We start from the raw sequence: 27,992 nt of genomic DNA, 5'->3' as shown, positions 1-27,992 counted from the left end.
CACACACACACACGCACACACACACACACACATACACGGTTAGAGAGTGTGTGTATAGTTTTATTGGTGGCATACAAGGTGATACAAACCAAATATTCACGTTTTACACAAAACAGTCGAGGCTACGGTTTCTGTTCAGAAAGCATTTTAAACAATAAACACTCTTCATCATCATCATTGTCGTCATGGTAACAAAGTCGCAAATCAGGAAGTGACATAAGAAAAACGCACACGAGCCAAATCACATACAACCATACAGCCAGCACACGACATGACTGTATGAACACACACTCACACACACAAACAGCCCTGTGTAATAAGCATGACATACAAAAAGCTGTAGAAAAATACTCTTAAAAAACCAAACACACAAAACAACAACAACAACCACTTGGAATGTTCTGGATGTCGGTTAGACGTCAGCATGGCGAGGACACCGGGCAATCTGTTTGGCAACTCCTCAACTGGGTTAGCAACTTGTTATCCTCTAAAATGTAATGTTCGTAAAAATGTTTAGATTGCGACATTCAAGAGCTCCTCATTCTGCATTTCTAAAGTCTGTACAAACCGACAGAGCCTGGCAGGTGTCAGGAGTTAGGACATCAAGTGAAGGCAAGAAAAGTGTTTTTACTCAACGTTATGATGTCATACTGAAGTTCACCTTTGACCTTTTGGATAAAAAGTTCATCATTATATCATATTGGACATTTATGTGAAATACTGTCATAATTAGTACAACAGTTCATGAGTTATTGCCCAAAGAGGTCACAGTGAACTTTGTACACCAAATTTATATTAAGTCATCCTTGTGTCCAAGTAGATGTTTGTGCCAAAGGTCAAGGTTAAGGTGACCTTGACCTATGACCACCAAAATCTACTCAGTTCATCTTTGAGTCCAAATGGTTTTCCAAGCCAAATTTGAAAAAACAAAAAACCTCTTGGTGTTCTTTGGATATCATGTTCACAACAGTAAGACAGAGGCAAGGTCATGGTGACCTTGACCTTTGACCACCAACTCTAATGAGTTCATAGTTGAGTCCATGTGTCCATTTGTGCCAAATTTGAAAGAATTTACTTTGTGTACTCTTGAGATGCTGAGTTCAGGAAAATGAGATGGATATATCACGGTGACCTTTGAACAGCAAATTTAATTTTAAAATTTTGAATCAAAGTGGACATTTGTGCCACTTTAAAGACTATTTAAAAAAATAGTTTAATGATACAATCTGTTACTTCCTGCAAACAAATTAGGTGTGCAGAGTATTTCTTATATCTCTATCTCCAAAACTCCTGCCTGGCTCTGTACGAAACACTGTTAAAAATATTCATAAAACATTATGACTTATCTAAAGAAAATGTAAACATGTCAGAACTATTTAATCAACCAAAGTGATAACTGAAGAGATCACAAATTACATTTTTTTAAACTAGATCTACATAAATGATAAAACTTAGGATTCTAATTCACTTTAAAATGTATAATTTTTAAATTATGCCAAATTCCTAAAACTCTACGGTCTGTAGATTTTGATGACTGACTCATTCAAAACTTTAGCACTTACCTGAAACACTTTATTTATACCTTAAATCTTTTTACTAACTTTAGCTTGAGTTAGCTTTAGCTATAATGTCTAGCTTGCCAGAACTACACAACAAAATGGTTCATAAATACTTAACTAAGCTTATGCAGCTTACTGCTAACATCCGCTAACGTGATGAAAACAAATTAATGAACTCTATTGGAAATATGCTACACTTGTGCTTCACATTCTAGCTGGCGCTAATGTGGCAGTTAATTGTTGTGTTAGCGAGTCTGCTAGCTAACATAAGTGATAGCTTGATAGCTAGCTGAAATGGTTTCTCTTTTAAAACTACACAATTGGAGCAAGTTGGTTTAAAATTTATAGCTGAAGCTAATATATCTTTCTGTTAACATCATGATTAAACACTAATCAGTTATCTACATTAGTAATACGCCGTAGTTACATTTCATTGCTTTTAATGATTCTTTTGCACTTTGTTTTGAGTCCACGGAAGATATGAACATTCAAATTCGTAGGTTAAGAGATTAAATCCAACATTTATGATTGAGTTTTAAATATTTTTTTCTGGATGAAATCTGGACTGTACAGAGCCCCAGAGATTTTTTTTAAATATAACATCTTGTAAAATAAGACGTAACAGCCCACTCCTGTGTAGTATCACATTAGGATAAAAAATGTGAATGAAGCTCACTGATGAATGTTGTCCGTTAAAGTTGCCCTAATATATTTGTTGTGTTTTTAGAAGCAAAAAAACAAAAAAGACCTCTCTCTCCGTCTCACACACACATACAGTACGACATAGTACAGGTAACAAGGTGTTGTTTTTTTTTTTACTGCTAAGATTAAGTACAGGCACTATAGAGTGAAGCATTGTGGGAGGTTGAGTGCTTAACTGGTCTGTTTTAAATAGCAGCTTTTAGATACTCAGCTCTGAACGCTGTGATTTTTATGATAATTTAAACACTCAAAGCAGACGATTGGATGATGTTGTGGAAATAACGTGTGTCTTTACATCCAACAAACAGAAACCCAACAGTTCACTTTGTATTACTGGGATCATAATCTAATAATATAATTATGAAATATCCCAGTCAGGGTGAGAGTTTAATTCCTCTGAGTTACTGCTGCCAATAAGATACGAGTAAAGAAATAACCGGTTCAAATAACGTAATTGTGGAAGTAAAGAAAGTCCTGATCATTGAAATTTCATAAGCAACAAACACCAAACAGTTAAATTTAACCTCTGAGGGGCCTTTTCACACCTGAACGTCCAAACCAAAATTCTTGTTGAATTCTATACTATGTTAACTTCAAAGTACGGTGTTTCCGCCTAAGTCCCATTGTTGTCCCATTGTTGTCCCATTGTTGTCCCATTGTTGTCCCATTGTTGTCTTCGAGGTGCCTGTTTTCTTTCCCTATGACAAGTCACTGTGGCCAAAGTCTTGTCATCTTCCCGAAATCACGTCATTGTCTTCTAGGTGCCATTATCGTCGCCTAAGTCCCGTTGTTGTCTCCTAGGTGCCGTTGTCATTGCCTACATTTTGTCTTCGCCTATGTTAAGTCGTGACGCAGGTCCTGTCATCTTCGCTTACATCACTTCGTTGTCGCCTAGGTGCCCTTATTTTCGCCAGCGTCCTGTCTTATTTCACTGCATCACGTCGTTGTCTTCTAGGTGCCATAATCTTCACCTAACTCCAGTTGTCTTCTAAGTGCCGTTGACGTCGCCCACGGACGTCCTGCTGTCGTTGCATGTCAGTTTTATCTGGACTCAGCCCACCTCTTTCTGTAGGACCGAGGTCCAGCTGTTTGGTCTGAGGAGGTTTTGAATCTGTGATTTCGGCTCAGATCAAAAGTCCGTGTGTGCAGGTATGAAAGGGCCCTCTGTGGTGAAATTTAAATACTACTGAGATTATGATATTTAAATATTTTACAGAGTAAACTTTTTTTTCTGGATTTATTTGAGAAACTTAACTGTTGACTTAATGTCATATTTTAAATGCAAAAATGCCAAATTGAATTTCAATACTTTTTTTAATTGTGTAAACTTGAATTTGGTTTTTGAGAACTTAACACGAAGTCTTTCATATTGCAAAAGTGCTAAAGTCTCAAAGAGCAGAGTTCAAACCAGATAAATTCAGATGGTTTCAGAGTAAAGTATTTCAGTGCTTGCCTTAATATTTAAATTTCAACATTAAGTATTCGGCAGTGGTAAAACTTAATTTTGTGTGTCTAAACCCAACACTGTGGAGTAATAAAAATAATAATCATTTAGTGTTTAGTGAATGTTGATGAATGTTTTTGCTGACAACAGCTCTACTAACTAACGAGTCAGCATCTGTCATGTTAGTTAATCCCACTGCTCATACAGCGGTGAGCATCTGAAGGCGATCAGTATAGATATAGGCACAGGTAGAGGAACCAAAGGTGTGTGTGTGTGTGTGTGTGTGTGTGTGTGTGTGTGTGTGTGTGTGTGTGTGTGTGTGTGTGTGTGTGTGTGTCAGTCGGTCAGGTACGTGTGGATGTAGATCTGTTGTTGGATCCAGGGTGTGAAGTGCGTCACGTTGCTGTACACTCCGGGTCCGAGCACTTTACTGAAGCACACGCTGCCCCACGACGTCAGGCCGAACAGCGTCCAGCGACCGCCGTCCTCCTCGCACACCAACGGGCCGCCGCTGTCGCCCTGCACGCACGCACGCACACGCACACACACACACACACACACACACACACACACACACACACACACACACACAGTAACACAGACACACACACACACACACACACACACACACACACACACACACACAGACAGACACACACACACACACACACACACACACACACACACACACACACACTGTAAATACACCTGTGGTTGAAGGTTTGATTGGTTATTTATTCAATGATTTAGTCCTTAAAAAAATAAGATAAATGAACATCAGGTTTAGACACATTTTTACCAATTACATTTCCAAGACCATACATCCTCTGATCTGACCATCAATACTGCTTATCTGTTCTTTTTTAATTGAATTTTTTTCTTACATTTTTTATTTTTTTTTTCTTCTTTTTTTTTTTTTACAATTTTTGTCAATTTTTAACCAAAAAAAATGGACTTGAACACTTTTTATTTTACAGGTTTGTGAAAACAAAATTCCATAACTTTTCAAAAACTTTCAGAGTATAGTTAGTTTTTCAAAACTTTTTCCAGGCCTGGGAATTGGTGTTTGCAAATTCCATGACATTGGGATGTTAGTTTCAGGTAATTCATCAATTTTGTCATTATTAAATAATTATAAGTACTTTTGTTTCAGTCAAAAATCCTAAAAAAATATCCTTCATAATATCACAGAGGCTTTGTTTTTAATTATTATAACCTTAATATTTAATTGATTTATTGGGCAAAAAATATCCTCTTTCATTGTTTTTGAAATATGTCTATCTCACACTTGTATTTTTTTATTTTTTATTTTTTGCTCATAATCTCTGGAAATAACCACAAAGAACAAGTGATACTGTGAGTCAGTTAAAAGACATGTAACACGTCGGTGCAGATGTTACCATGCAGGAGTCAATGGTGCCAGCGTCGTATCCGGCGCAAAGCATCCTGGGAGTGATGGTCTTCATGTCGAAGTAAGACTGACACTGAGAGAGCGAGATGATCCGAACCTCCCCTTCCTGCAGCTTAAAGGGCACTGCGCACACACACACACACACACACACACACACACACACACACACACACACAAAATAACAATAAAAAACAAATTTTAAAAATTCAATAAAAATTTAAAAAGGGCAGAATGTCTGAGCCTTTAGACATTTGTGTGAAATTTTGTCATAATCACAATCAAAAATTCCCTCAAGGCATTCCTGAGATATCGTAATCAGAAGAGTAAAATGTGGTCACAGTGACTTTGACCTTTGACCACCAAAATCTACTGAATTAATCACTGATTCAGAGTGGACGTTTGTGCCAAATTTAAGAAAATTTCCCTCAGGTGTTCCTGAGATTTGCATCATGAGAATGAGAGACTCAAGATCACAGGAATCTCGACCTTTGTCCACCGAAATCAAGTAAATAAACCACTGAATTCGAGAAGACGTTTTTGCCAAATCTGAAGAAAGTTCGAAACATTGCTTTCATGAGAACAAGATGAATCAAAGGTCACAGTGACCTTGACCTTTGACCACCAAAATCTAATTAATAAATCAGTGATTCAGAGTGGATGTTTGTGCCAAATTTGAGAAACGTTCCCTCAGGTGTTCCTGAGAATGAGTCGCCGTGTGCACTCACTCCTGTTGCCCATGTGACCCCAGCCTGTGATGTAACAGTAAGAGTCCGGAGAGGGAAGCTGGGCGGCTTCAGGCAGACACACCGGTCTGACGAACGCCGTCTCCTCGATCTGAAAACACAACAAACACTCAGGGTCTTTTCTTTAACCCCTTAGTGACCGTTTGTCTCATTTTAGTCTCTTTTCTTCTTCCTGTTGTGATAATCGTGTGTTGTGTTGATGCAAATGTCCTAAATGTAGTCCAGATTGTGTATTTGAGTGTAATCAGTGAATTTGCAGCTCAGCTCCTACAATAAGTCTAAAATACACTGTGGAAACTAAATAGTTACATTCAGACTGTTCAGGTCCAAAAATGCTCCATTGAAACCCATTCAAACTGACATTTTTGATCCCACAGCCATCAGAGCAGAAAAACAGGACTTGTATTATTTCTGGGTGTCATTCTGGGCTTTTGACTCTGAATTTGTCATTTTGACTATTTTCCACCTGATGAGGTCATTTTGACCATATTTGGCATATGGAGGAAATACATGCTATTTCCACTAGGTGACCTGTCACAGTCAGTGTAGCTGAAGTATACTGAAAAAAATTCTTTTTTTTAAAATGTAAAAACACAGTGGCATCATGACAAAAATTGACATTTAAGGGGTTAAAATTCTGAGAATTAATGAATATCTGATAGTTATGATTAGGACTGATGGTTAAAAAAAATAAATTCAATGAAAGTAGAAAATCATATTTAATGTATGATATTTTTATAGCTTGATTTTGAAAAGTGCATTTTGTGAGTGTGAGTGATATTAAAGTGGGCCCTAAAGGGTTAATAATAATAAATGTTTTTCTTTAGTTTTCATGTCAAGTTCGCGCTCTGACCTCGGCGTCCAGCTGCACCACGCTGATGTCGTAGTCGACCACGGCGCGGTTGTAGCGCGGGTGCACGATGATGGAGCGCACGCCGCGGCTCTGACTGTGGACGCCCGGGTGGTCCAGGTTATTCAGACCCAGCACCACCCGCCACAGCTCGGCGCTCTCCCTCCTGCGCACACACACACACACACACACACACACACACACACACGGTCAGTCGTCATGGTTACCACACTAACAGCACATTAACAGACTCTGGCCTTCCCCTCTGTCCCCCCGTCTCACCCCTCGAAGCAGTGGGCGACGGTCAGAGCCCACCTCCGGCCAATGAGGACGCAGCCGCAGACGTGTCCACTCTGACCGCTCTGCAGCGAGCACTGCCACGGCCACGCCCCCCGCCGAGACACACGACCTCCCAGAATCCTCTTCTTCCTGTGGGGGTGGACGCCCACCGCGGGGCGCAGACCGCACTCTGATTGAGAGACAGAGAGAGGGACATAGACAAGTGAGAGAGGGACAGAGACAGAGGGACAATGAGAGACAGAGACACAGATGAACAGACAGAGACAGATGGACAGATGGACAGATGGACAGACAGAAGTCTCAGTCTTTCACTCTCCAGGTTTATGACTTTATTAATAGTTCAAAAATCACTAATGAAAGCTGCAATTAACATGATAATCATGTCAGTTGTCATGACAACAGTGTCTCAGTGTTGGGGACATGAATGATCTTTATTTAAAGTCACAGTGTCTTTGTCTCCCTCTGATGGCTGAATGAAGAATAACAGAAAAAACATGAACTAAAACTTCATCCAGCAGATCAGAGCTGCAATTACACGCTGATTAATCAGCAATATCGATCATATCATTATAATAACAATAATAATAATAATAATAATAATAATAATAATAATAATAATAATAATAATAATAATAATAATAATAATAATAATAATATAGTTTTATAGACATTTTCCCCTTTTTTGTAATTATTTTTAACTACAGTTATTATCATTTTCTCTCACTCTGGCTTTAAAAACTAATTTCCAGGTCCGTTTTCTTTTCATGTTCTCTTCATCATGTTCTCAAATTCGGCTTAAACGTCCATCTCTTGCCAAGCTGCACCTTTTTCAGCCGTGTTTTTTGAAACAGGTCAAATTAGATTGCAGGTTTTTAAGGTTTACGTGCATGTTAGGGCTGTCTGAATGCAGCAGTTTCGGGTTTCACGGGGTTAACGGTAAAATGACGGGCAGATTGATTGTGGACAGAATCAGCAGCTGCAGCTCAACATCAGAATTTAGAGATTCTTACAAAGATGCTCAGAAAATAACAATTAAAAAAGTGACATTGAAAGAGGAAAAAGTGAAGTATTTTCTGCTTTTCCAAACTGAAGGAGACACGCTGACCAAAGATAAAAATCTCATCCAGCTTCACAAGATCCAAACTGTCCGTGTAAGAGCATGAAGGCAAACGTCAGAGCGTTGTGACATAAAGGAGAATAAAGATTTACCTTCTCTGGTGCACAGCACTGAAACTCTCCTCCTGGAGTGACACGCGTGACTGCAGACACACACGCAGATAATAATGACCATCAGATTTATGTTGGTTTATCTTTGTTTATATTTGATGCATTTTTTTCACAGCAGCAGTTTGTAAAGTGAAAACAAACTTTAAGAGCCAGAGCAACGAATTAACGGCAGAGTTTCTATAAAACCCCAAAAATGAGACTTTACGAGAAAAAACGGTGCATGATTTGAATATTAACATTCCTTCCAGATGTTCTGTGATGTGCATAGTTGACGGAGGGAGGCCCTCGATAATATTTCATTTCTTTTTGTGTACACAAATAACAAGTCTCAAGTAAAATAACATATATATATATGTGTGTGTGTTTGTGTGTGTATATATGCTCACTTTTCCTTTGTTATTTTTATTTCACAGATTTATTCTCTCTTTATTTGGGACCTAATTGATCAAATGGAATGATATTCTACACCCAAATTTTGGTTTACAATACCCTTCACATAAGAGAAATGGCCGTCTTAATCAGGAATCAAATGGAAATTGATTTGAAGCACGATGTTTTCTCTCCACTTATTTTTTCTGTCCTTTTTCCTCTATTACTTCTTAATTTATTTGTTAATTTTATTGATCTACTTTTTTAATTTTATCTATCCTTTTGCTTGTTTACCTGCTAACTGGTCTTTTGACTTGTACTTTTATTTTTTACATTTAAACACTTGATTTTGTTGAGATTTATCACCAAACAGGATTAAAGTAAAGCTTTTGTAACTGTGTATTTTGTAAATCTTCTGGCTGACAATAAAACCAAAAAGAAAATAAATAAATGAATAACAGAAGAACCGTAAAGTTCACCGCGTACCTCCTCTTCTCCAGTCGGGCCTGCAGAGCAGAACCGTTCCTCAGGTTCCACTCAGGATGGACGTGCAACCAACGGCGACGGCCCGGGACGCCAGGGTGGTCGGTTACCATGGAAACTGAGGCGGGGACTCTGCAGAGGAACACGCACACTGAAGGTCACCTGTCACACCTTTGGATACGGTGTGTGTGAGCGTGTGTGTGTTACTAACCTTACCCTAGTCCCAGCTGGTCGCAGGTCAGTTTGCTGAGCTCGTGGTTCCACTCGTCTGCACAGACCTGATACTCGGCCGCCGTCCTGAACACCGTCAGTACGGACCCCGATCGATCCGACAGAGACACTGCAGAGAGACGCATCAATACACAACCTGATCAATACAGGAGCTGATCATCTACACTGATCATATTTAAAGATGTGATAAATACGAAGAATTTTACCAAAGAGCATAAAACAGCATCAAAATAGAGCTTGTTGACCAAAAAAAGTGAGACCTTAATGTCACATAATCCAAGAAATGTCCTGAAATCCTAGAAAGGTCTTAAAATCCTTGAAATGTCCTTAAATACTAGAAATGTTTTAAAATCCTAGAAATGTGTTGAAATACCAGGAACTTCCTAAAATACTAGAAACATCCTAAAATTTGACAAGTGTCCTAGATATTCGAAATATCCTATAATAAAAGAAATGTGCCAAGTCCTCCAAATATTCTACATCCTTGAAATGTCCTAAAATCCGCCAAAAGACCTAAAATCCGAGAAACATCCTTAAATCCTGGAAATGTTCTAAAATCTTGAAAATGTCAAAAAAACTTTGAAATGCCATAAAATCCTAGAACCTAAGAAATGTTTTAAAATCCTAGAAACGTCCTCAAATCTCAAAAACATGATAAAATCCTAGAAATCTCCTTAAATCCTACAAAACGTCCTCAAATCCTAAAACCTAAAATCTTAGGTTAAAAAAAAATCAAATATCCTCAAATCCTTGAAATGTAAGAAAATAATTAAAATGTCCTCAAATCTTAAAAATGTCCTAAAATCAGAGATATGTTCAGAAATCTTAGAAATGTATTGAAAAACTAGCAATTTTATGAAATCACTGAAACCTGCTAAAATCCTAGAAACATGTTTGGGGCCGCTCGATTGGCCCCTGGCCTCCTGCCACTTTGGAAAAGTGGCCCCCGAACAAAGCGGGCTGAGAATCCCTGATAAATATGACGCTACGCTGAAGACGTCATGGCTGTGTGAACATGTGTCTGTTAAAATGAATCAGCTGTGAGTGTGTGTGTGTGTGTGTGTGTGTGTGTGTGTGTGTGTGTGTGTGTGTGTGTGTGTGTGTGTGTGTGTGTGTGTGTGTGTGTGTGTGTGTGTGTGTGTGTGTGTGTGTGTGTGTGTTTGTGTGTGTGTGTGTGTGTGTGTGTGTGTGTGTGTGTGTGTGTGTGTGTGTGTGTGTGTGTGTGTGTGTGTGTGTGTGTGTGTGTGTGTGTGTGTGTGTGTGTGTGTGTGTGTGTGTGTGTGTGTGTGTGTGTGTGTGTGTGTGTGTGTGTGTGTGTGTGTGTGTGTGTGTGTGTGTGTGTGTGTGTGTGTGTGTGTGTGTGTGTGTGTGTGTGTGTGTGTGTGTGTGTGTGTGTGTGTGTGTGTGTGTGTGTGTGTGTGTGTGTGTGTGTGTGTGTGTGTGTGTGTGTGTGTGTGTGTGTGTTTGTGAGTGTGTGTGTGTGTGTGTGTGTGTGTGTGTGTGTGTGTGTGTGTGTGTTTGTGAGTGTGTGTGTGTGTGTGTGTGTGTGTGTGTGTGTGTGTGTGTGTGTGTGTGTGTGTGTGTGTGTGTGTGTGTGTGTGTGTGTGTGTGTGTGTGTGTGTGTGTGTTTTACCACAGTTCCACTCGTCCGAGCTGTCCGAACAGTGTTTCTTTCCGTCACACCACAGAGTTCGATGCACGCACTGATGGTTGTTGCAGGAGAGCTCGTTGTCTCTGCACACAGCTGATCAAACAGTCACAGATATTGATTATTCGATCATTTGTTGTCTCGTTCAGAATGAGTCAAACGTTACTGAGACACTGAAACGGCGGCTGGACTCACTGCAGTTGGCCTCGTCCACCAGCAGGGGACAGTCTGGGAACCCGTCACAGATCATACTGGCTTTAATGCACACCTTACTGCCAGGACACTCCCACAGAGCGCGCTCAGAACAGCCTGACATCATGAGAAGTGACATCATGAGTCATGTGATACTTTTACAATAATTTAACATCACAGAGCAACAGGAAGTGTCAGATAGAGTGTACTGTGGGGCTCTTATTGTGAAAAGTTCATGTCTCACCACAGTTGTCCTCGTCACTGTGGTCGTCGCAGTCCAGGTGTCCGTCACAGCGTTTGGACGCCAGGACGCAGCGACCAGACCGACACTTGAAGTGGCTCGGGGAGCACTCTGTTGTCACGGCAACACACCAAAAACAACAACAACAAACAACAAAAAGCAAAAAAGTAAAATTCAAACTTTTGACAGAAAATATTCAGCCCCAAAGTCTGGAAGGACGGAGAGACAGACAGACAGAGACAGATGGAAAGACAGTCCTTACCGTCCACTCCGTCCTCGGGCAGCAGACACGTGGCGTTTCCTCCCTCCTCTGGAAACTGACTACAGTCCGAGTCCTCAGGCCACTGCAATCCCACAATGCCGAGCACAGACTCACACTTCTCCTTCGCATTACGACACAAAGACCTGCGAGGGCGACAGACACAAGGACAGAATTAACAACGGATCTACCTACCTATACACTTTAGGACGAACAATCGTACAGACTATTCCTTTAGGAACTAACTACCTAACTATACTTTTTAGAAATGACCTATTAACTGTTTTTAGGACTAACTTATTAAGCAACAATACTTTTTAGGACTAAAAATCTGACAAACTATATTTTTTTGGAATAACTAATGAACCATACTTTAAGGACTAACTATTCTTTTTAGGAATAACTAACTATAGTTTTTAGGACTAACAAACTAACTAAATATGCTTTTTAGGAAACACTAACTATAGTTTTAAGGACTAACAAATTACATAACTATACTTTTTAGGAATAACTAACTAATTAACTATACGGAGAATTTAGCAATCTATACTGGTCTATCTATCTATCTATCTATCTATCTATCTATCTATCTATCTATCTAACCTGCAGGGCGGGACCCTCTGCAGACTGACGGGGTCACACTTGGGGACCAGCAGGGTGCAGGCGTAGAACATGAGGTACTGGTAGCAGCCGGTCTGGACCAGGGCGGGGAACAGGGAGGACTCCCAGGACACGGAGCTCTCTCTCTGGGACAGGTGGCCCAGGTAGTTGGGGTAGCTGGTCAGGTTGTAGGGCAGGTTCATGCACAGCTCCAGACTGATGGGCTCACAGCGAGCTGAGACACGGAGAGACACAGAGTCACCAGTTTTTTATTTTGGCTTATGGGAGGGGCGGACAGCTTTAAATGGTTATATCTTGTATTTATTTTACTGCAGATTTATGAAGAAAACATGCCTCCCAAACCTGCGTGCCCCAGGGTTTGGAATGCATGTGTTACTGATATTTTATGTGATATTTTGGCTTTTTTAAAATGTATTTTAAAATGTTTTGCATTTTTTATAGATATATAATGTTAGTGGCTTTTGAAGAATTTTGGCTTTTTTTTTTCTTTGAAACTCTTTTGCATTTTGTTTTAAATTAAAAATACTCTGCACTGTTCTTTATTTTAAACTTTTTGAAGTGTTAAAAAAATGTGATTTTTTGTGATTTTAATTTATTTTTTATATAATTTTTTAAGTTTTAGGCAAATTTGTATTTCTTCAAAAAATAAACATGCCTTTCAAACCCACAGGCCAATGGGTTTGGGAGGCATATGTTCTTTAAAACGTTTTGGCTTGTTTTTGTTTTTATTTTAAATTTTCTTCAGCAATTCTTTTTCACTTAAAGACTGTTGGTGATTTTTTGTTCTTTAAAATGCTTTTTCTTTTTCTGTGAAAATTCGGTGTAAAATTCTTTCTTTACAGCTTTTTAGCAAATGAAGAAATAAAAACTTAAAAATAATTGTCACTTTTTTTTTAAAGAAAACATGCCTTTCACCTATCATCAGCCAGAAAATGCAAAAACAGAAATGATCATTTTTCACATTTCCGACGGTCCTTTCACACATCATGTGTGAGCGAGGACTCGGTGTGGTTTGAGCAGAGTGGCGACTCACTGCAGTTGTTGTTGTTGTTGGTTCGAGGGTCGCAGGCGGCGCCGCCTCCGCCACACACTGACGGACAGGAAGTGGAGATACAGCTGGGCTGACCGGGAGGACACACACCCTGAGCTGAAACACACACACACAGAAATAATGAGCCCCAGAGAAGAAGACGGATGAGGAGACGGTGTTATTCAGACAGATGTCTCACTCTGCTCTCTGCTGCAGTGCTCCTCATCGCTGCCGTCCTTACAATCGTCCTCGCCGTCGCAGCGAAACGCAGAAGGAATACAGTGACCGTTCCTGCACTCCAGCAGACCCTGACTCTTACAGGCTGAACACACACACACACACACACACACACACACACACACACACACACACACACACACACAACAATTATATTTAAAACCTGTCAGTTTAGTTACAAAAATCATTCACTGGGGACAAAGCTGTTAATTTCGGCAGCATGAATCATCAGAGTGACTCAGCTGTGTTTGTCATTGCGGCTTTATTCTCTCGACATTTGATCGACACACAGAAGCTTTGAGCTCTGCTTTCTGTCACAAACAGTCACCTGTTTCTGTCACGTTTCATGTTGTTTATCATCCAAAATCTTTAGCTGCTTTTACAAAACACCAGAAAACAGCAGAGAACATCAGCTGGCTTCAAACGCTCGAGAAACACGAGTTTATTCAAACAGAAACTCATTGATCTTAATCTCCTTTGTTTTCAGCAAATTAACCCTTAGGGATTGTTTTGTGCTTTTAACAAGCTTTTCATTCTTCCTTTTTTTATATAATTTTGACTATGTTTATGCACATGGCATACATTTTGGCAAGCTTGTGTATTTTTGTTTATTTTTTCTTTTGTCAAAAAAGTTGAGCAAAAAATCCACAAACTGCAATAAATGAGTAGATTTAAAAAATAATAAATATAATTTAAAAAAAACAATAAACTAATTAAATAAATATTTTTGTGCCTGTTTTTTTCTTGTTGTTTTTATTAATGCCTTGCTAATTTTCAGGTCATCAAACACTGTACATATACATTCAAAAATAAGGAAAGGAGGAACCAGCTTGCCTTTAAACTGCTTAAAGACTCAAATCTCTGAGGAAACTTTGGCTCAGCAGGAGGCCGAAAACGAAGAGTGAAACTGAAGGAAACTTTAAAAAAATGAACCTGCTCAGTGACTCACAGCAGTTGAGCTCGTCGCTCTTATCCAGACAGTCGTGGTCGCCGTCACACAGCCAGTCTCTGGACACGCAGCGGCCGTCCCCACAGCGGTGCTCACGGGCCGGGTCACACACTGATGGCAAACACACACACACACACACACACACACACACACACACACACACACACACACACACACACAAAGCTGTTTATAACCACGGGGGGACGGCGATGAGACCAAACTGTCCGACCAGAACGAACCATGACAAAATAAAAATGAGTAAAACAGAATTATTACACTTATTAAATCACATCTTCAAGGGTAATTTCTTTATTTGTTTTTTTAAACTGTTTTAGTTTTTTGTGTCTTTTCTTTTACTAACTTTGAGGTAATTTTCTTGTACTTATTATGAATTTATTGCCATTTTTCTTTTTTTAAAAAACAACTTCACTTAAAATTAAAATAATCACATATTTATAATCATTTTCCAAAATTCTTATACTTTTTAGAGCACCTTTTCAAAAGTAAATTTCTAGTTTTTAAAATGTTTAAATTGTAATTTTTTTTTTCTTTTATTAGTTTTCAGGTAATTTTCTTGAACTTTTAAATACTTTCTTGTTATTTTTCGGGCATTTTTGCTCATTGCCTTTTTTGAAATAAATCAAGCAAAGTGTTTCAGGGTCGCTGTTCACCAAAATAAAAGCTCCCTCATCCAGAGCAGATTAACAGCTGACAGACATAACATGATACCGTGTGTGTGTGTGTGTGTGTGTGTGTATGTGTGTGTTGGCAAACAGGTGGTGGATTCCCTCGCTGAGTTGATCCCGAGCTGCCAAACTGCGTCACTGACAGTGTGTATTACCGTGTGTGTGTTCTCACCACAGCTGAGTTCATCGCTGAGGTCTCCACAGTCGTCGTAGCCGTCACACACCAGAGCGGGCGACAGGCAGCGGCCGGTGCTGCAGCGAAACTCACCGTCTGAGCACGCTGCAGAGAGACAAAATACAGACTGAGCGTGTTTTAGGCCACGCCCACTGCTCACAGGTGTGTAAAACACAGCACACACTCATTAAACCTCCACAGACAAACACGCAGACTGCAGAGTGCGTCATAAAGAGCTCAGTGACTTTAAACGCGGCGCCGTCACAGGACGCCAGCTTTGCCTTCAACACCTGGACCAACATCAGGTTTCCTGAGCTGCATCCAGATAAATTTCACAATCATTCAAACCACATCCGTAAAGAGGTAAAGTTACCGTGTGTATTCAAAGAAAACAAAAAATAATTTATATTGTAGTTTGTTCAAAATATCATATAAAAGTCATGGTATAGTTTCATCTTAATTGCAAGAAAAAAGTGATGGTAAAGTATTTAAACCAGACAAAATATTAAAAAAATAAAAAAGAGTCACAAAGAAATGATCTGTGAATTTGCTGGCTGGGATTATATCATTTTTTTTTAAATTAGATAAAATGATCAAAATATCAATTTAATCATGAAAATCTTTGAAAACTGTTTTTCTGAATGACTTTATTTCCATTATGTTTGTTTTTTAATGTGTTTATTTTGTCCCTTTTGCAAGTTGAATTATAATTACTATTATCATTATTATTTTCTTAAATTACTCGCGCCATGCGGTGGAGAGTGGGCTTTATTTCTAAATTCATCTCCAATTTATTTAGTCTTTGTTCACCATATTTTCTGTCTCGTTGTTTATTTGTATTTCATTGAGTTTTTATCTGTTTCAGAGCTTTTTGTTATTCAAACTCGGGTCGTTCAGATGTTTGAGGCCGTAAACATCCTCAGAGGTCATAGAGAGGGCGAGAGACGTAAACACACAAAGACAAAACTCTCTCTCTTTACATTCCAGCAGTCTCAGCCTATAGCCTCTGTATGTCGCCATGACGACCACCTCCGTGTCACAAACACACGAACAGTTTGGGAACTTCCACTGCTGTCGTCCCATCAATCACCTGCACACATATCACCACGACAACGGGCCTAAGACTCCCCCTGCTATTTATACAGATCACAATACAGTGTGTGTGTGTTTGTGTGTGTGTGTGTGTGTGTGTGTGTGTGTGTGTGTGTGTGTGTGTTCTCACAAGTGACCAAAATTCGCCATGGACCCCACAAGTGACACAAACATGAACGTGTGTGTGTCTCACCGCAGTGCGTTTCGTCGCTCCAGTCGTCACAGTCGTTGTACCCGTTACACACCAATTTCTGCGGAACGCAAATCCCCGTCGCACACAGGAAGTGGTCTTTCCCGCCACACACGGCTGCCAACCAATCAGAGAGAAGGTTGAGCCGTGATGTCATCAGAAAAGGTGATTGGTTCAGATTTTAAAACACAAAAATGAGTTTATGTGTTTTTACTCACAGGGTTTCCCTTTGATTTGTCGCGGCGTGTAACAGGTTTCAGGGGCAGCCATTGCTGTTGCCATTGGTGATGATGATGGCGATGGTGATGATGTCGATGGCGTTGATGATGGCGATGAGGTGAAGGTGGCGTTGCTGAACTGCGAGCAGCGCAGGAAGTCGGGCCAAGAGGCATTAAACATCTGGAGGACGGGTTCGCAGCCTTCCCTCGCCGCCTCGCAGAACGAGGCGCAGGGCAGCACGACCCGTCTACACACACACACACACACACACACACACAGAGTTTAAAAACAGCTTAAAACCTGAACAAACTGAATTAATTTATTCGACAAACATAGGGGAAAAAAAACATTGGAAAATAGTGAGAAATGAATTAATTAAAGAAAAGTAACTGTAAGTAAAATATACAAAAAAAAACCTTAAGGTGTAAACTCTAAAGGTGTAATTTCCTTAGCTTTTTCTTTTTTTTGCCCATACACATTTTTCCCTAGATTTTAAGAGGTAATTTTCTAAATTCACTAATTTCTTGCTATTTCTCAAACATTTCTTACCAAGGTGTTCATTGCCTACAACACGGGAGGAAAGAAACGAGCAACTAAAGAAAGAAATGACCCGAAAAACAGCAAGAAACTAATAAAAAGTACAAAAAATTACCTGAAAGTTAGTGAAAGAAAAAAAAACTGCAACAATAAAACACAAATACCCATAATGCTCAGAGGTCATGCAGAGTTGAAGCCACTGATACCAAACAAGCATGTGTGTGTGTGTGTGCGTGTGTGTGTGTGTTTGAAATTCAGAGTGTGTGAGGATGTTATTCTTGGTACACAAACACACACACACACACACACACACACACAGACAGTTACAGTCCGAACAGCTGAGATTCTTGTCTGTGTGTGTGTGTGTGTGTGTGTGTGTGTGTGTGTGTGTGTTTGTTTACATCAGTTAAGTTGTAAAGTGTTACATAAAGATCACGTGGAGGGTCATGTGACTGACGGAGGAAGAGGATGAATTTAATATTTTTTTATTTATATTCAAACAGTCAAACAGTCTTCTGATGCTTCGTGTATTTAAACCTAATTCAGAGTATTTTTTTCTTGTTTTTTTTTTCTCTTTTTTTAAAATTCTGAGTTTATTGTTAATTTCAGTTTGATTTTTTTAAAATCTTTGTAGCAGGTATTTTTTTGTTTTTTCTTTGTGAGTACTACTTCTGTTTATTGTTATCTTAGCAGGTTTTTTGATGTTTTCAAGGATGTATTTTTTGTTGTTTTCTTCCATCATCTTTTTTGTTGAATGTTTTATTAGCATATATTTTTACACCGAATTCTTTGCAGTTTTTTTTGGTTTTGTTCTTTTTCTCAATCATTTTTGGTGTGCTGTTATTCGCAGAACATTTTTGTTTGTTGTCTTAGCGTTTTTGTTGTTGTTGCCTTTTGTTTATTGTACTCCAGTGTGTTGAATGTGTTGAACTTGTCTTTATTTCCGTGTATTTCTGTGTTACCTGCTGTGCGTGGCGTCGGCGGCGAAGCACTCGGGCAGCGCCAGCGAGCAGCCGAACAGCATGATGTGTCTGTAGCAGGAGAGTCTGCTGAGGTAGCTGAAGAACCTGAAACACATCGATTTATCAAAACTACGTCTGTAAGAACGTTCGCCCCATTTGTGTTTTTGGCTGTGGTTACCTTAGCAACATGTCGACCTCGGAGCTCTTCACCACGGCGACGGAGGACGACAGCCATGTTTGGTTGTAGGGCAACATGTGACACTGAGGCTCCACGATCAGCTGACAGCTTCCTGCAAACGGAGACGACACCACGTGTTGGACGTCCTTCATCTCAGAGAAAAACTCAATCACAAGTCCTGCGAGTGTCCCTGAGACCCTCGATAGTCCCCGAGACGCTCGAGGGTCCCGAGATCTTCGATAGTCCCCGAGATGCTTGCGTGTCCAAATCATTAGGGATTAAGTAACACAGACTGATCCAAGCGTCTTGTGAACGTTAGATTAGATTATTTCTGCTTAAATCTCCTCTCATTTCATTTTTCATCGTATTCTCATTTCGGACAAAACGGATCAGCTTAAATCACCACAGTAACTTTTGAGACTGTACATTTCTGCAAACAGCAGACATGTAACATTTGTACATTTCCATGCAGCAGATATGTTCAAACCTCTTTTATATTTCACATATGTTGCAGTTAACATTTAGGCACAAAATAATTTAGTTATCGTTCGGGAAAAGATCATGTTCTGGCTTAAAACACTCAGTCAGGAAATGCTCTAATATCTCACCAAAATACATCAATTTTTCATATCACAATCGCTGCTGCAAATACCGCAACGTCTCACTATAACACACCTGTTCATGGAGGCAGAATCGCTGCAGAAATGCTGTCGATGTCTCACCAAAAAACACAAAATGTTGGTGCCGCCAGTGGTGCAGAAAATGCTACGTTGTCTCGCCAAAAAAACCACCTGTTTAGGTGCAACTACTGTGGCTGGACACCCAGTTTTGGTTCCTCATATCTGCTGAAAATCCAGCAAATCTCACTTTAAGAATTCGCCGGTTTCGGAGCTGATCGCTGCTGGAAATACTACTGATGACTTCAAGAAAAAAAAGGCAGAAATGCTGCCGATGTATCGCTAAAAAACACCTGGTTTTGTTGCCTCAATGTTATTGCCACAATTGATTGAAAATGTTGCCAACAGACTCACAAAACGCACTGATGTCACGCTTAAAACAAATATATGCATTTTTAAAAAAAGGGTTTTTGACAAAACAGCACCTGAATATTCAACAATGTCTGACTAGGTTACAGTTTTATTTCCAGAGTATTCTGGTATCACGACCATGAACAGAAAGCTCTGACAGCTTACTGATACAAAGCAGGAAATGCAACAATGCGTCACTAAAAGCGGCTGGTTTTGGTGTTTCCACTAACGCTGGAAATGCACCGATGTCCCACTGAATTACTGAGGTTTAGCGTCACAGCTGCTGCTACAAATGAAAGAATATTCGGACAAAAAACAACTTTTGCATCACAGCTGACACCGGCAGCTCTGTCTCCTCACTGCTGTCAGAGCTGCCAATGTCTCATTTAAAGACACCTGATTTTGTTGTTTGTCCTGGACGGAGGCCTGCAGCCATCTGTCTCTCTGTCTGTCCCTCTGTCTGTGAATCTGTTCGTCCTGTAATATTTCTAATATTTCGTCTCATTCGTGGACGCAGAGCGGTCACCCGCGGACCAATCACTGCGGACACCGTGAGGACGTCCACTGATTCATTTTCATTTGTTCCTTTATTTTTAGTCTGGTGACCGTCCAGCATCCAATCAGAGGACAGGACAGTCTGCGTCTCATTAGCATTCACCTCGACTCCACATTAATACAGAGAGAGACAGAGAGGGAGAGACACTGAAGGACAGCGAGGGACAGAGACACAGAGACGAGGAGAATTTTAAAATAGAAACTGAACGAACGATTTATCATTTCACACACACACACACACACACACACACACACACACACACACACACACACACACACACACCGAGGTCAGCAGAGGAGGACAGAGGACAGCAGATCTGGATTCAGCTCAGACTGTCTCTCAGGTATCTACTCATCCGTCCTGCAGTAATGAGACTAATAAGATTTTAGTGTTTGACAGAGAAGGACACAACGTGGACACAACGTGGACACACTGAGACAGGAGGACGGAGACAGCAGATGACTATGGGATTTGTAGTTTTAGGGGACATGACAAGTGCAACTTCTTCTTCTGGGACATTACTAATCGAGACAAAACTGTTTTTTTCATTTATTCTGCTAATGTAAATATAATTAAATTTAGTTCTGTTTTTGCGTGCAAAAGACGTTAAACCCAAAAATCTTAGAAACGTACTCAAATCCTACAACCGTCCTCTTTTCCAAGAAATGCCCTGAAACCCTAAAAGCATCTGAAAATCCTACAGCTGCCCTAAAATCACAGAAAATGTCCTAAAATCTTAGATATGTCCCAAAATCCTAGAATGGTTTAAAAGTCTTGAAACTTCGTAAAATTTTAGAAGCGTCCAGAAATCCCAGGAACTCGCTAAAAGCCTGAAATTCCAGAAATGTCCTAAATCCAACAATTATTCTAAAATCCTAGAAACAGCCAAATATCTTAGAAGTTTCCCAAAATCCTACAATTTTTCTAAAATCGAGGAAATTCTTAAGTCTGAGAAATCTCTTCAAATTCTTGAAACTTCCTAAAATAAAAAGTCTAAAAATCTTATAAATTTTGTAAAATCCAAGAAACGTTCTCAAATCCTACAATTGTACTAAATTCTAAGAAATTCCTAAAATCATAATTTCCTAAAATCTTAGATATGTCCAATGATCTTACAAATTTCCTAAAGTCCTCGAAATGTTTTTAAATTCTTGAAACTTCCTAAAATTGTAGAAAGTCCTAAAATTGTACTAAATTCAAAGATCTCTTATTTTATTTTTCAAATAAAATATTTTAAAAATATTAAATCAGGTCCTGCTGTGTGTTTTATTCGACCAACAGTCGAAAATTCAAATTTGACATTTAAACGCGTGAAACTGGTTACCTGAGTCAGACAGCGGGGTGGTGCTGATTGGCCAGCTGGTGCTCAGTGATGTCACAGAGGTGAGCCAATCAGGAGGCTCTGTGTAGGTCTGTGTGGGCGGGGCCTGAGAGGAGGAGGCCGGGGGTCGGCTGGTGGTGGTGGCAGGTGTGCTGGCGCTGTGTGTGATGACATCAAGGCTTCGCAGCAACGCTGTGGCGCTCTCCGTCTCAAAGAAAGGGGAGGGGTTTGTGCTGTTGCCATGGTAGCCAGGGTCGCTGTCGGCGATGGGCTCGGGGGAGGGAAGGGGGCTGGAGTCCAGGAGGTTGCCGCCAAAAATGCCTGAAGAGGAAACACACAGGTGAGAAAGAGTTAAAGTCACATGATCAGCTCCTCACGTGTTTATTTTAACACGCCAAACGTCCTGCTAAAGGCACGCAACAACTGCTGCACGCACACACACACACACACACACACACACACACACACACACTCACACACACACAGTCGGAGGGAAAATGAATAGTGTGGCAGTGATCAGGTTTCCATGGTGACACTCAGATCTATTTACACTTCATCTGACACACGACATGACAACAACATACTTTATACACGCGTGTTATCAACAGCTGGAGACCAAAAATGCCTCTGGACACCTGATTGGACGAAGCTGCAGCCAATCAGAACGTTTAAATTTAAAAACGATGTTTGTGGATTCAGAGAGAGAACAGACGGAAACAAGGAGAGCGCTGAAAACATTAACTGCCTAATGGACAGAAAACACACACACACACACAGACGCAGCTTTATGATCTGTGTGTGTGTGTGTGTGTGTGTGTGTGTGTAATGAGTCGAGGAGGAAACGACAGAAAACAGCTGCAGAGGAGGAGATGACAGAAGAAAAGAGGAGCTCACGCTGAGAAAAGACATTAAATAACTTCACTGAAAAGAAAGAATCAACAGAAGACAAAAAGAAATAAAAAAGCAAAACTAAAAAGACAGAAAAAAGACAAATGACACAAAGATGACAAAAAACAAAGAAAATATAAATAAAATAAGAAGAACAAAACAAAACAGAAAAAAAGAAAAATGAAGAAACAGCAAAATAAAGAAAAATGAAACAAGAGAAAGAACAAATGAAGAAAATACAAATAAAATATAAACACAAGAAAAAATAGAATAACAAAATAAAAAAATAATTAAATAAAAAGAAATAAAAAAAACAAAACACAAACAAAAGATAACAAAAGATCTCTAAAGAAAGGGAAAAAAAACCTAAAAAAAGATTCAAAGAAGAGAAAAAACACTTATAAATAAACTGAAATAAACTCAGAAAATACAAACGAGATGTAAAGAAACAACAAAAAAGAGGAAAAATAAGATGAAGAGTAAAAGAGGCGGAGAGGGCGATAAAAGCAGGACGCTCAGTTTTACTACCTGCGTAAATATTTGAAATTCTTTCTGTCTGAACGCTTAAGACGGAAACTCTGATTGGCCGAGGGACTTCCTGCTGTCATGGTGACACACACACACACACACACACACACACACACACACACACACACACACACACACACACACACACACACACCCCCGTGTGTGATGAGTCGAGGTGTTTGCAGTGAATTAATGAGGCAGAGAGGCGATGTGTCATCCGTCCTCCTCCACAGACGCCGTCAGTTTTTCTCTCAGCGTCTTTATTTCAGCTTCGATCTTCGAAGTTGAGGGTCGACTTCACTGACGGACACTCGATGCCGTCACGGTTTATATTTTTAAAAAAAGACTAAATCAAAAACACATCAACACGTGAAACGCAATAAATCCCAAAATCAGAGCTCAGTGAGGAGAGCTGCTGTGATATCACGTATCGCTCGGACTCTAAATGTGCCTTTTTAAATTCAAGCTTTAAAAAATATTAGATGTTAATATTATTTTCTACTTTTATTGAGTTTATATTTCTAACTAACATCAGACCTGATCATAAATATCAAATATCCATTAATATTCAGAACTTTAACCCTTTAAATGTCACGTTTTTGTCATGATGGCACTATGATTTTAGATGACAAAGAAAACACCTCAACGTCCTAAAATCCTACAAATGTCCCAAAATCTTAGAAACTTCCTGAATCCTAGAAATGTCTTAAAATCCTGAAAATGCCCTGAATCCTCAAAATGTCCGAAATCATTGAAATGTCCCACAATCTGAGAAACGTCCTAAAATCCTAGAAATGTCCTAAATCCTACAGAGACATGTAGGGACAAGTTGAGTGTTCTTGATTTAGAGACAGCAACGGCTCGACGGGTTTGGACGAGAGCAGGTTGTCTTTTCTTTGCTTTCTTTCTTATCTGTCTTTTCCCGTGGCGCTGCAGCGTCTCCATCATATACGAGGAGGGGTGTGTGTGTGTGTGTGCGTGTGTGTGTGTGTGTGTGTGCACGTGTGTGTGTGTGTGCACGTGTGTGTGTGCGTGTGTGTGAGTGTGTGTGTGTGTGTGTGTGTGTGTGTGTGTGTGTGTGTGTGCACGTGTGTTTGTGTGTGTGTGAGTGTATGTGTGTGTGTTTGTGTGTGTGTGTGTGTGTGTGTGTGTGTGTGTGTGTGTGTGTGTGTGTGTGTGTGTGTGTGGGTGCACGTGTGTTTGTGTGTGTGTGTGTGTGTGTGTGTGTGTGTGTGTGTTACCTGTGAGGGCGAGGACGAGCAGCAGCAGGCCGGCCAGCAGGCTGACGGTGGGAATCAGGATGTAGAGGAGAAGTCGAAGGTGATTGGTCGATCCCAGCTTGTGAGGACACGCGTCCCCTCCCATCCCGACCTCAGGTCCTCGAACCGGAGCCTGGGGGGGACACACGAAGACAGGGTCACATCCACCGGACGTTACCGAGCAACCGAATCCAGGTCAGGAACGCCAAACTGACCCTCTGAGGCTCCTCTAAGCCCCCCAGATTATTTTTGGCGAGCGCGGAGCGGCGGCAGCGGGGGAGGGGGTGACCCGGGTGTTTCTGTCCGCTCAGAGTTTCCGTTGGACATGTGGAAATTATTTTTAAAGCGATGTGACGGCGAGCCGACACTCGACACCACGCAGCAGCCCTCAGCTCTAAATACTGCCGGCTCCGCCGCCGCCTGCGGTCAATACATCGATTATCGATCTGATCGACTCACATCCGATTCTGATTTGTGACATAATTCAAAAAAATATTATAGTTATACAAAACATTTTACTGGACATTTTTCCTGACTTTTCAGGGATAATTTTTTTTAGTTTTTTAAACAAGAAGATGAACTAAAAATGTTGAAAAAAGTAATTACATATATATGCGTGTGTGTGTTTGTATTTCAGATAAATTCTGTAAAATAATTTTTTAATATTTTAGAAATAACATCACTATCTTCTCGTGTTTTTTGAAGTCATCATATGGTCTGTAAAATCTAAGAAAACATTTTCATGTTACCCAAGCTAACGTTTTCAAGTTTTTGTCCGAATATCAATCCAGAACTCCAAAATATTTAGTTTCTGATCATAAGAGACAAAATATACCAGCGAATATTCACATTAAAGAGCAAGAAAATGACCATAAATCATTACTTCAATATTCAGTCAGTTAATCTGTTAATTCAGTTGTCGTTTCATCTCGGCTTCTAAGAATTAATCTTTTTTTTTACGATAAAACATAATTATGTTCTCATTCATCAGTAGATGACGAATAACTGATAACTCAAAGTGACAGATTGTTATTTGTTTAGTTCCACTTTTGCAGTGAAATAAAACCTTCACATAAATGATCCTTTATAAAATCAGGCATTTATTATCAAATCAAAAACATTAAACTTTATACAGTTAACACTAATATAATGGCAACTTAACAACACTAATATTTCTCTATTCACTATTATCAAAACCTTTTCATTTTCTTGTAACTTTATTTGCTGTAACAACAAAACATAATTCGGAAAAAAACATCATCGTTTCTTTTGTTTGCAATTTTACTGACTCTTTTTGGATAATAAAAAAAATCATTTAGGTAATATATTTGTTGTTAATATATTGTGTTGATTTGGACTGTTTGGACAAAACAAAAAAATCTGAAGACATTATTTTGGGCTGTGGGAAGTTGTAACAGGCATTTTCCTCATTTTTTTCTGATTTTAAAAGTTGATTCAGATAATAATCGTCAGACAAAGAGATCATAAAAAGTCATAACTTACAGCTTTGTTTTGTTTGTTTCACTTTAAGTTTTACTAATTAAATTAAAGGCTTTTTTCCCTTTCCATCTTCTTTGATATTTATTTTAGAGCTTCAACTATCAGTCATTTTTCATTTGCATATATTATTTATCAATAAGGGCTGTTCGAGAGACTTGAATTCAGAATTCATTTTACAAGTTTGTAAAAGTTAAATCTGCATTAATCATTGTGAATAAAACAAAAAACAAAACGACTCTGCAGATGATTTAACATCATCTAGATGTTTCTGAGGAGACGCGGACTCGTCCCCTTTGAAATTTAGAAAATAACAGAGGTGAGTAATTTTGCGGAAATTAATATTGAAAAATTTCAACATAAAAATTAGCCAAAATGCAGGGAATTAATGTGTTCAAGAGTCAAATTTTCCAGGAGGACCCCAAAGCCTCAGTGTAATGTGTCCTCCTAAATGTTAAATCTAAACTTAAACGTGTAAATGTGTCCTGTGTAAAAGTGTCTTTTTAAAAAATCTGATGGCTTCAAAAAAACTAATTACAATCAAACACAACAATAATGAAATATAGTAATAATCAACCCTAAACCTCAAAATTTTAATTCCATTTTTTTTTTAGAAAATGTAATCTATTTTTAGTTGTAACTGTTGGACGGATTTTAAAAACTTCATTCTGAGCTCTAGAATATTATAGACCAAATTCTGACGTACTGAGCCACAAAAATAAATAGATAAGAGACCATGAAACAAACAGTTCATCTGCAGCTCTATTTCAGAACAGAGTTATAAAATATATTAAATAAAAGTTATTACATGACAATAACAGTTGGATTGATGTTTGTATGATTTACATAAAAGGACAACACAAAAATAATCGTCAGATTAATCGATTAGTTACGGCTCATCTTTACAGTCAGATACACTGCTTTCTTTTTGTTTGTTTTTTTATTAATTAAACATTCAATAGAACACATTGTTGCACATTTTACGACACAGTGTTACACTGTAAATATCATTTTTATTTTTAATTTTTTAATTTTTTTTTATTCTCTTCTTCATTTTGTCTATACATGAAATCACCGAAGCTGAAGTCTTATATGAAAACATATTTGGTAGTTAACCAGATTTGGATTCCGATGAGACAGAAAATATGAAAAATTTTAATGTTTTATGGAACAAATGACTTATTAAATTTAACAGCATCCATCAGTTTATTAATGAATTAATTTAGAGTTTGTTTTATGTGAATAATCTAATTTTTAGGGGTTAAACTGAGACAACAGCAGCTCCCAGAGACACTGTGGACAGACACATAGAGACAGGAGACACAGAGACAGACAAAGCAGAGACAGAAAGGACAGACACAAGGAGACACAAGTCAAGGACAGCAGCTGAGACAGGAGGCGTCACACACACACACATACACACACACACACGGCCGGTTAAAACACACTCTCACACTCTCTCTCTCACACACACACTCACCGTCGCAGTTGCCGCTCCGCTGAAGGTGACACGCGGGCAGGTCTCCCGCCGCGCGGACAACATGACCTGATGCTGCCCGCCGCCGAGCGCGAGACCATCCCTCTGCCCGCTGCCCGCGACCAGCTTCGCTAACTAACCGAGCACGAGACGCGCTGGCTCCGCCCCCTCCGACTCTCTCTCTCCGTGTTCACGTCGCTCTACCACACACACACACACACACACACACACACACACACAGCTCAAACTGTCTGCACGTGCTGAAACCTTAATATGGGATTATACATAATTCAGTCAAATGCATGCTGGGACATGAGCCTCGTGCTCATGTGGGACTTAAATCCCCCCAAAACACACTCTTGTTTAATAACACACACACACACACACACACACACACACACACACACTCTCTCTCTCTCTCTCTCCACACAACTTTAAGACCAAAATGTGTGTGTGTTCTACCATCGTTGTGAGGACCAGCGCTGAGACCCCTCACAGTGAGGACATTCTGTCCGTTCACCGCTTCAAAGCGCAGATCAAAGAACTTTAGAGCTCCGTTCTAGAACAAAGAAAAGTTCATTCAAAATTCCATCAAAACTTGTTACGATTCCAGTAACAAAGTTTCCTTTTACAGAACTGTTAACTAGTTTACGCTCTGCTTTCATCTTTAGTCTGAGGCCAGATTTAGACGAAAACGACCCTCCTAGAGGCTGCGTTTAAAAAAAAAAATCTATGTTTATATGATAACATTGTCGTGTACACAGACCTGCAAAGGCAACCGCGTTCTGCGTTTAAATTTCATTGAAAGAAAATGATTGCGTGTACCTTCAGTTGTTGCCGTCAGCGTTTAGAGGAACGGCGCCCTCTGTCTGTTCAGCGCTGTAAACACATCCGGCTCATTTC

General features: G+C 39.6%; 1 protein-coding gene across 1 annotated transcript; it reads right to left on the bottom strand.

Moving 5' to 3' along the window:
• Nucleotides 1-39: 39 nt before the first annotated feature.
• On the bottom strand, nt 40-27,245 carry corin (corin, serine peptidase). The gene is made up of 24 exons (XM_088073398.1): nt 27,093-27,245; nt 24,098-24,248; nt 21,444-21,761; nt 18,536-18,647; nt 18,358-18,462; nt 16,858-17,105; nt 16,643-16,756; nt 15,355-15,462; nt 14,497-14,607; nt 13,510-13,632; nt 13,314-13,427; nt 12,263-12,494; nt 11,663-11,805; nt 11,404-11,511; nt 11,163-11,276; nt 10,953-11,063; nt 9,305-9,428; nt 9,092-9,220; nt 8,219-8,268; nt 6,992-7,178; nt 6,713-6,875; nt 5,842-5,950; nt 5,106-5,239; nt 40-4,224 (listed from the first exon to the last, which is right to left on the bottom strand). The coding sequence occupies exons 1-24, from the start codon at nt 27,153-27,155 to the stop codon at nt 4,042-4,044; spliced, it is 3,354 nt and encodes a 1,117-aa protein (XP_087929524.1). The 5' UTR covers nt 27,156-27,245; the 3' UTR covers nt 40-4,041.
• Nucleotides 27,246-27,992: the final 747 nt, after the last annotated feature.

Source organism: Plectropomus leopardus, chromosome 23 (assembly GCF_026936395.1).
Source record: "Plectropomus leopardus strain MGB_pleo_1.0 chromosome 23, ASM2693639v1, whole genome shotgun sequence".
In the NCBI taxonomy this organism is placed as follows: Eukaryota; Metazoa; Chordata; class Actinopteri; order Perciformes; family Serranidae; genus Plectropomus; species Plectropomus leopardus.
This window is presented reverse-complemented; position numbering and strand designations above follow the sequence as displayed.

Coding starts and splice junctions, on each gene's coding strand:
- corin (XM_088073398.1), bottom strand. CDS start 27,155: ATGTTGTCCGCGCGGCGGGAGACCTGCCCGCGTGTCACCTTCAGCGGA. Junction 24,249..27,092: donor GCGGAGCGGCAACTGCGACG/GTGAGTGTGTGT, acceptor TGTCCCCCCCAG/GCTCCGGTTCGAGGACCTGA. Junction 5,240..5,841: donor GGGTCACATGGGCAACAGGA/GTGAGTGCACAC, acceptor GTGTGTGCGCAG/TGCCCTTTAAGCTGCAGGAA.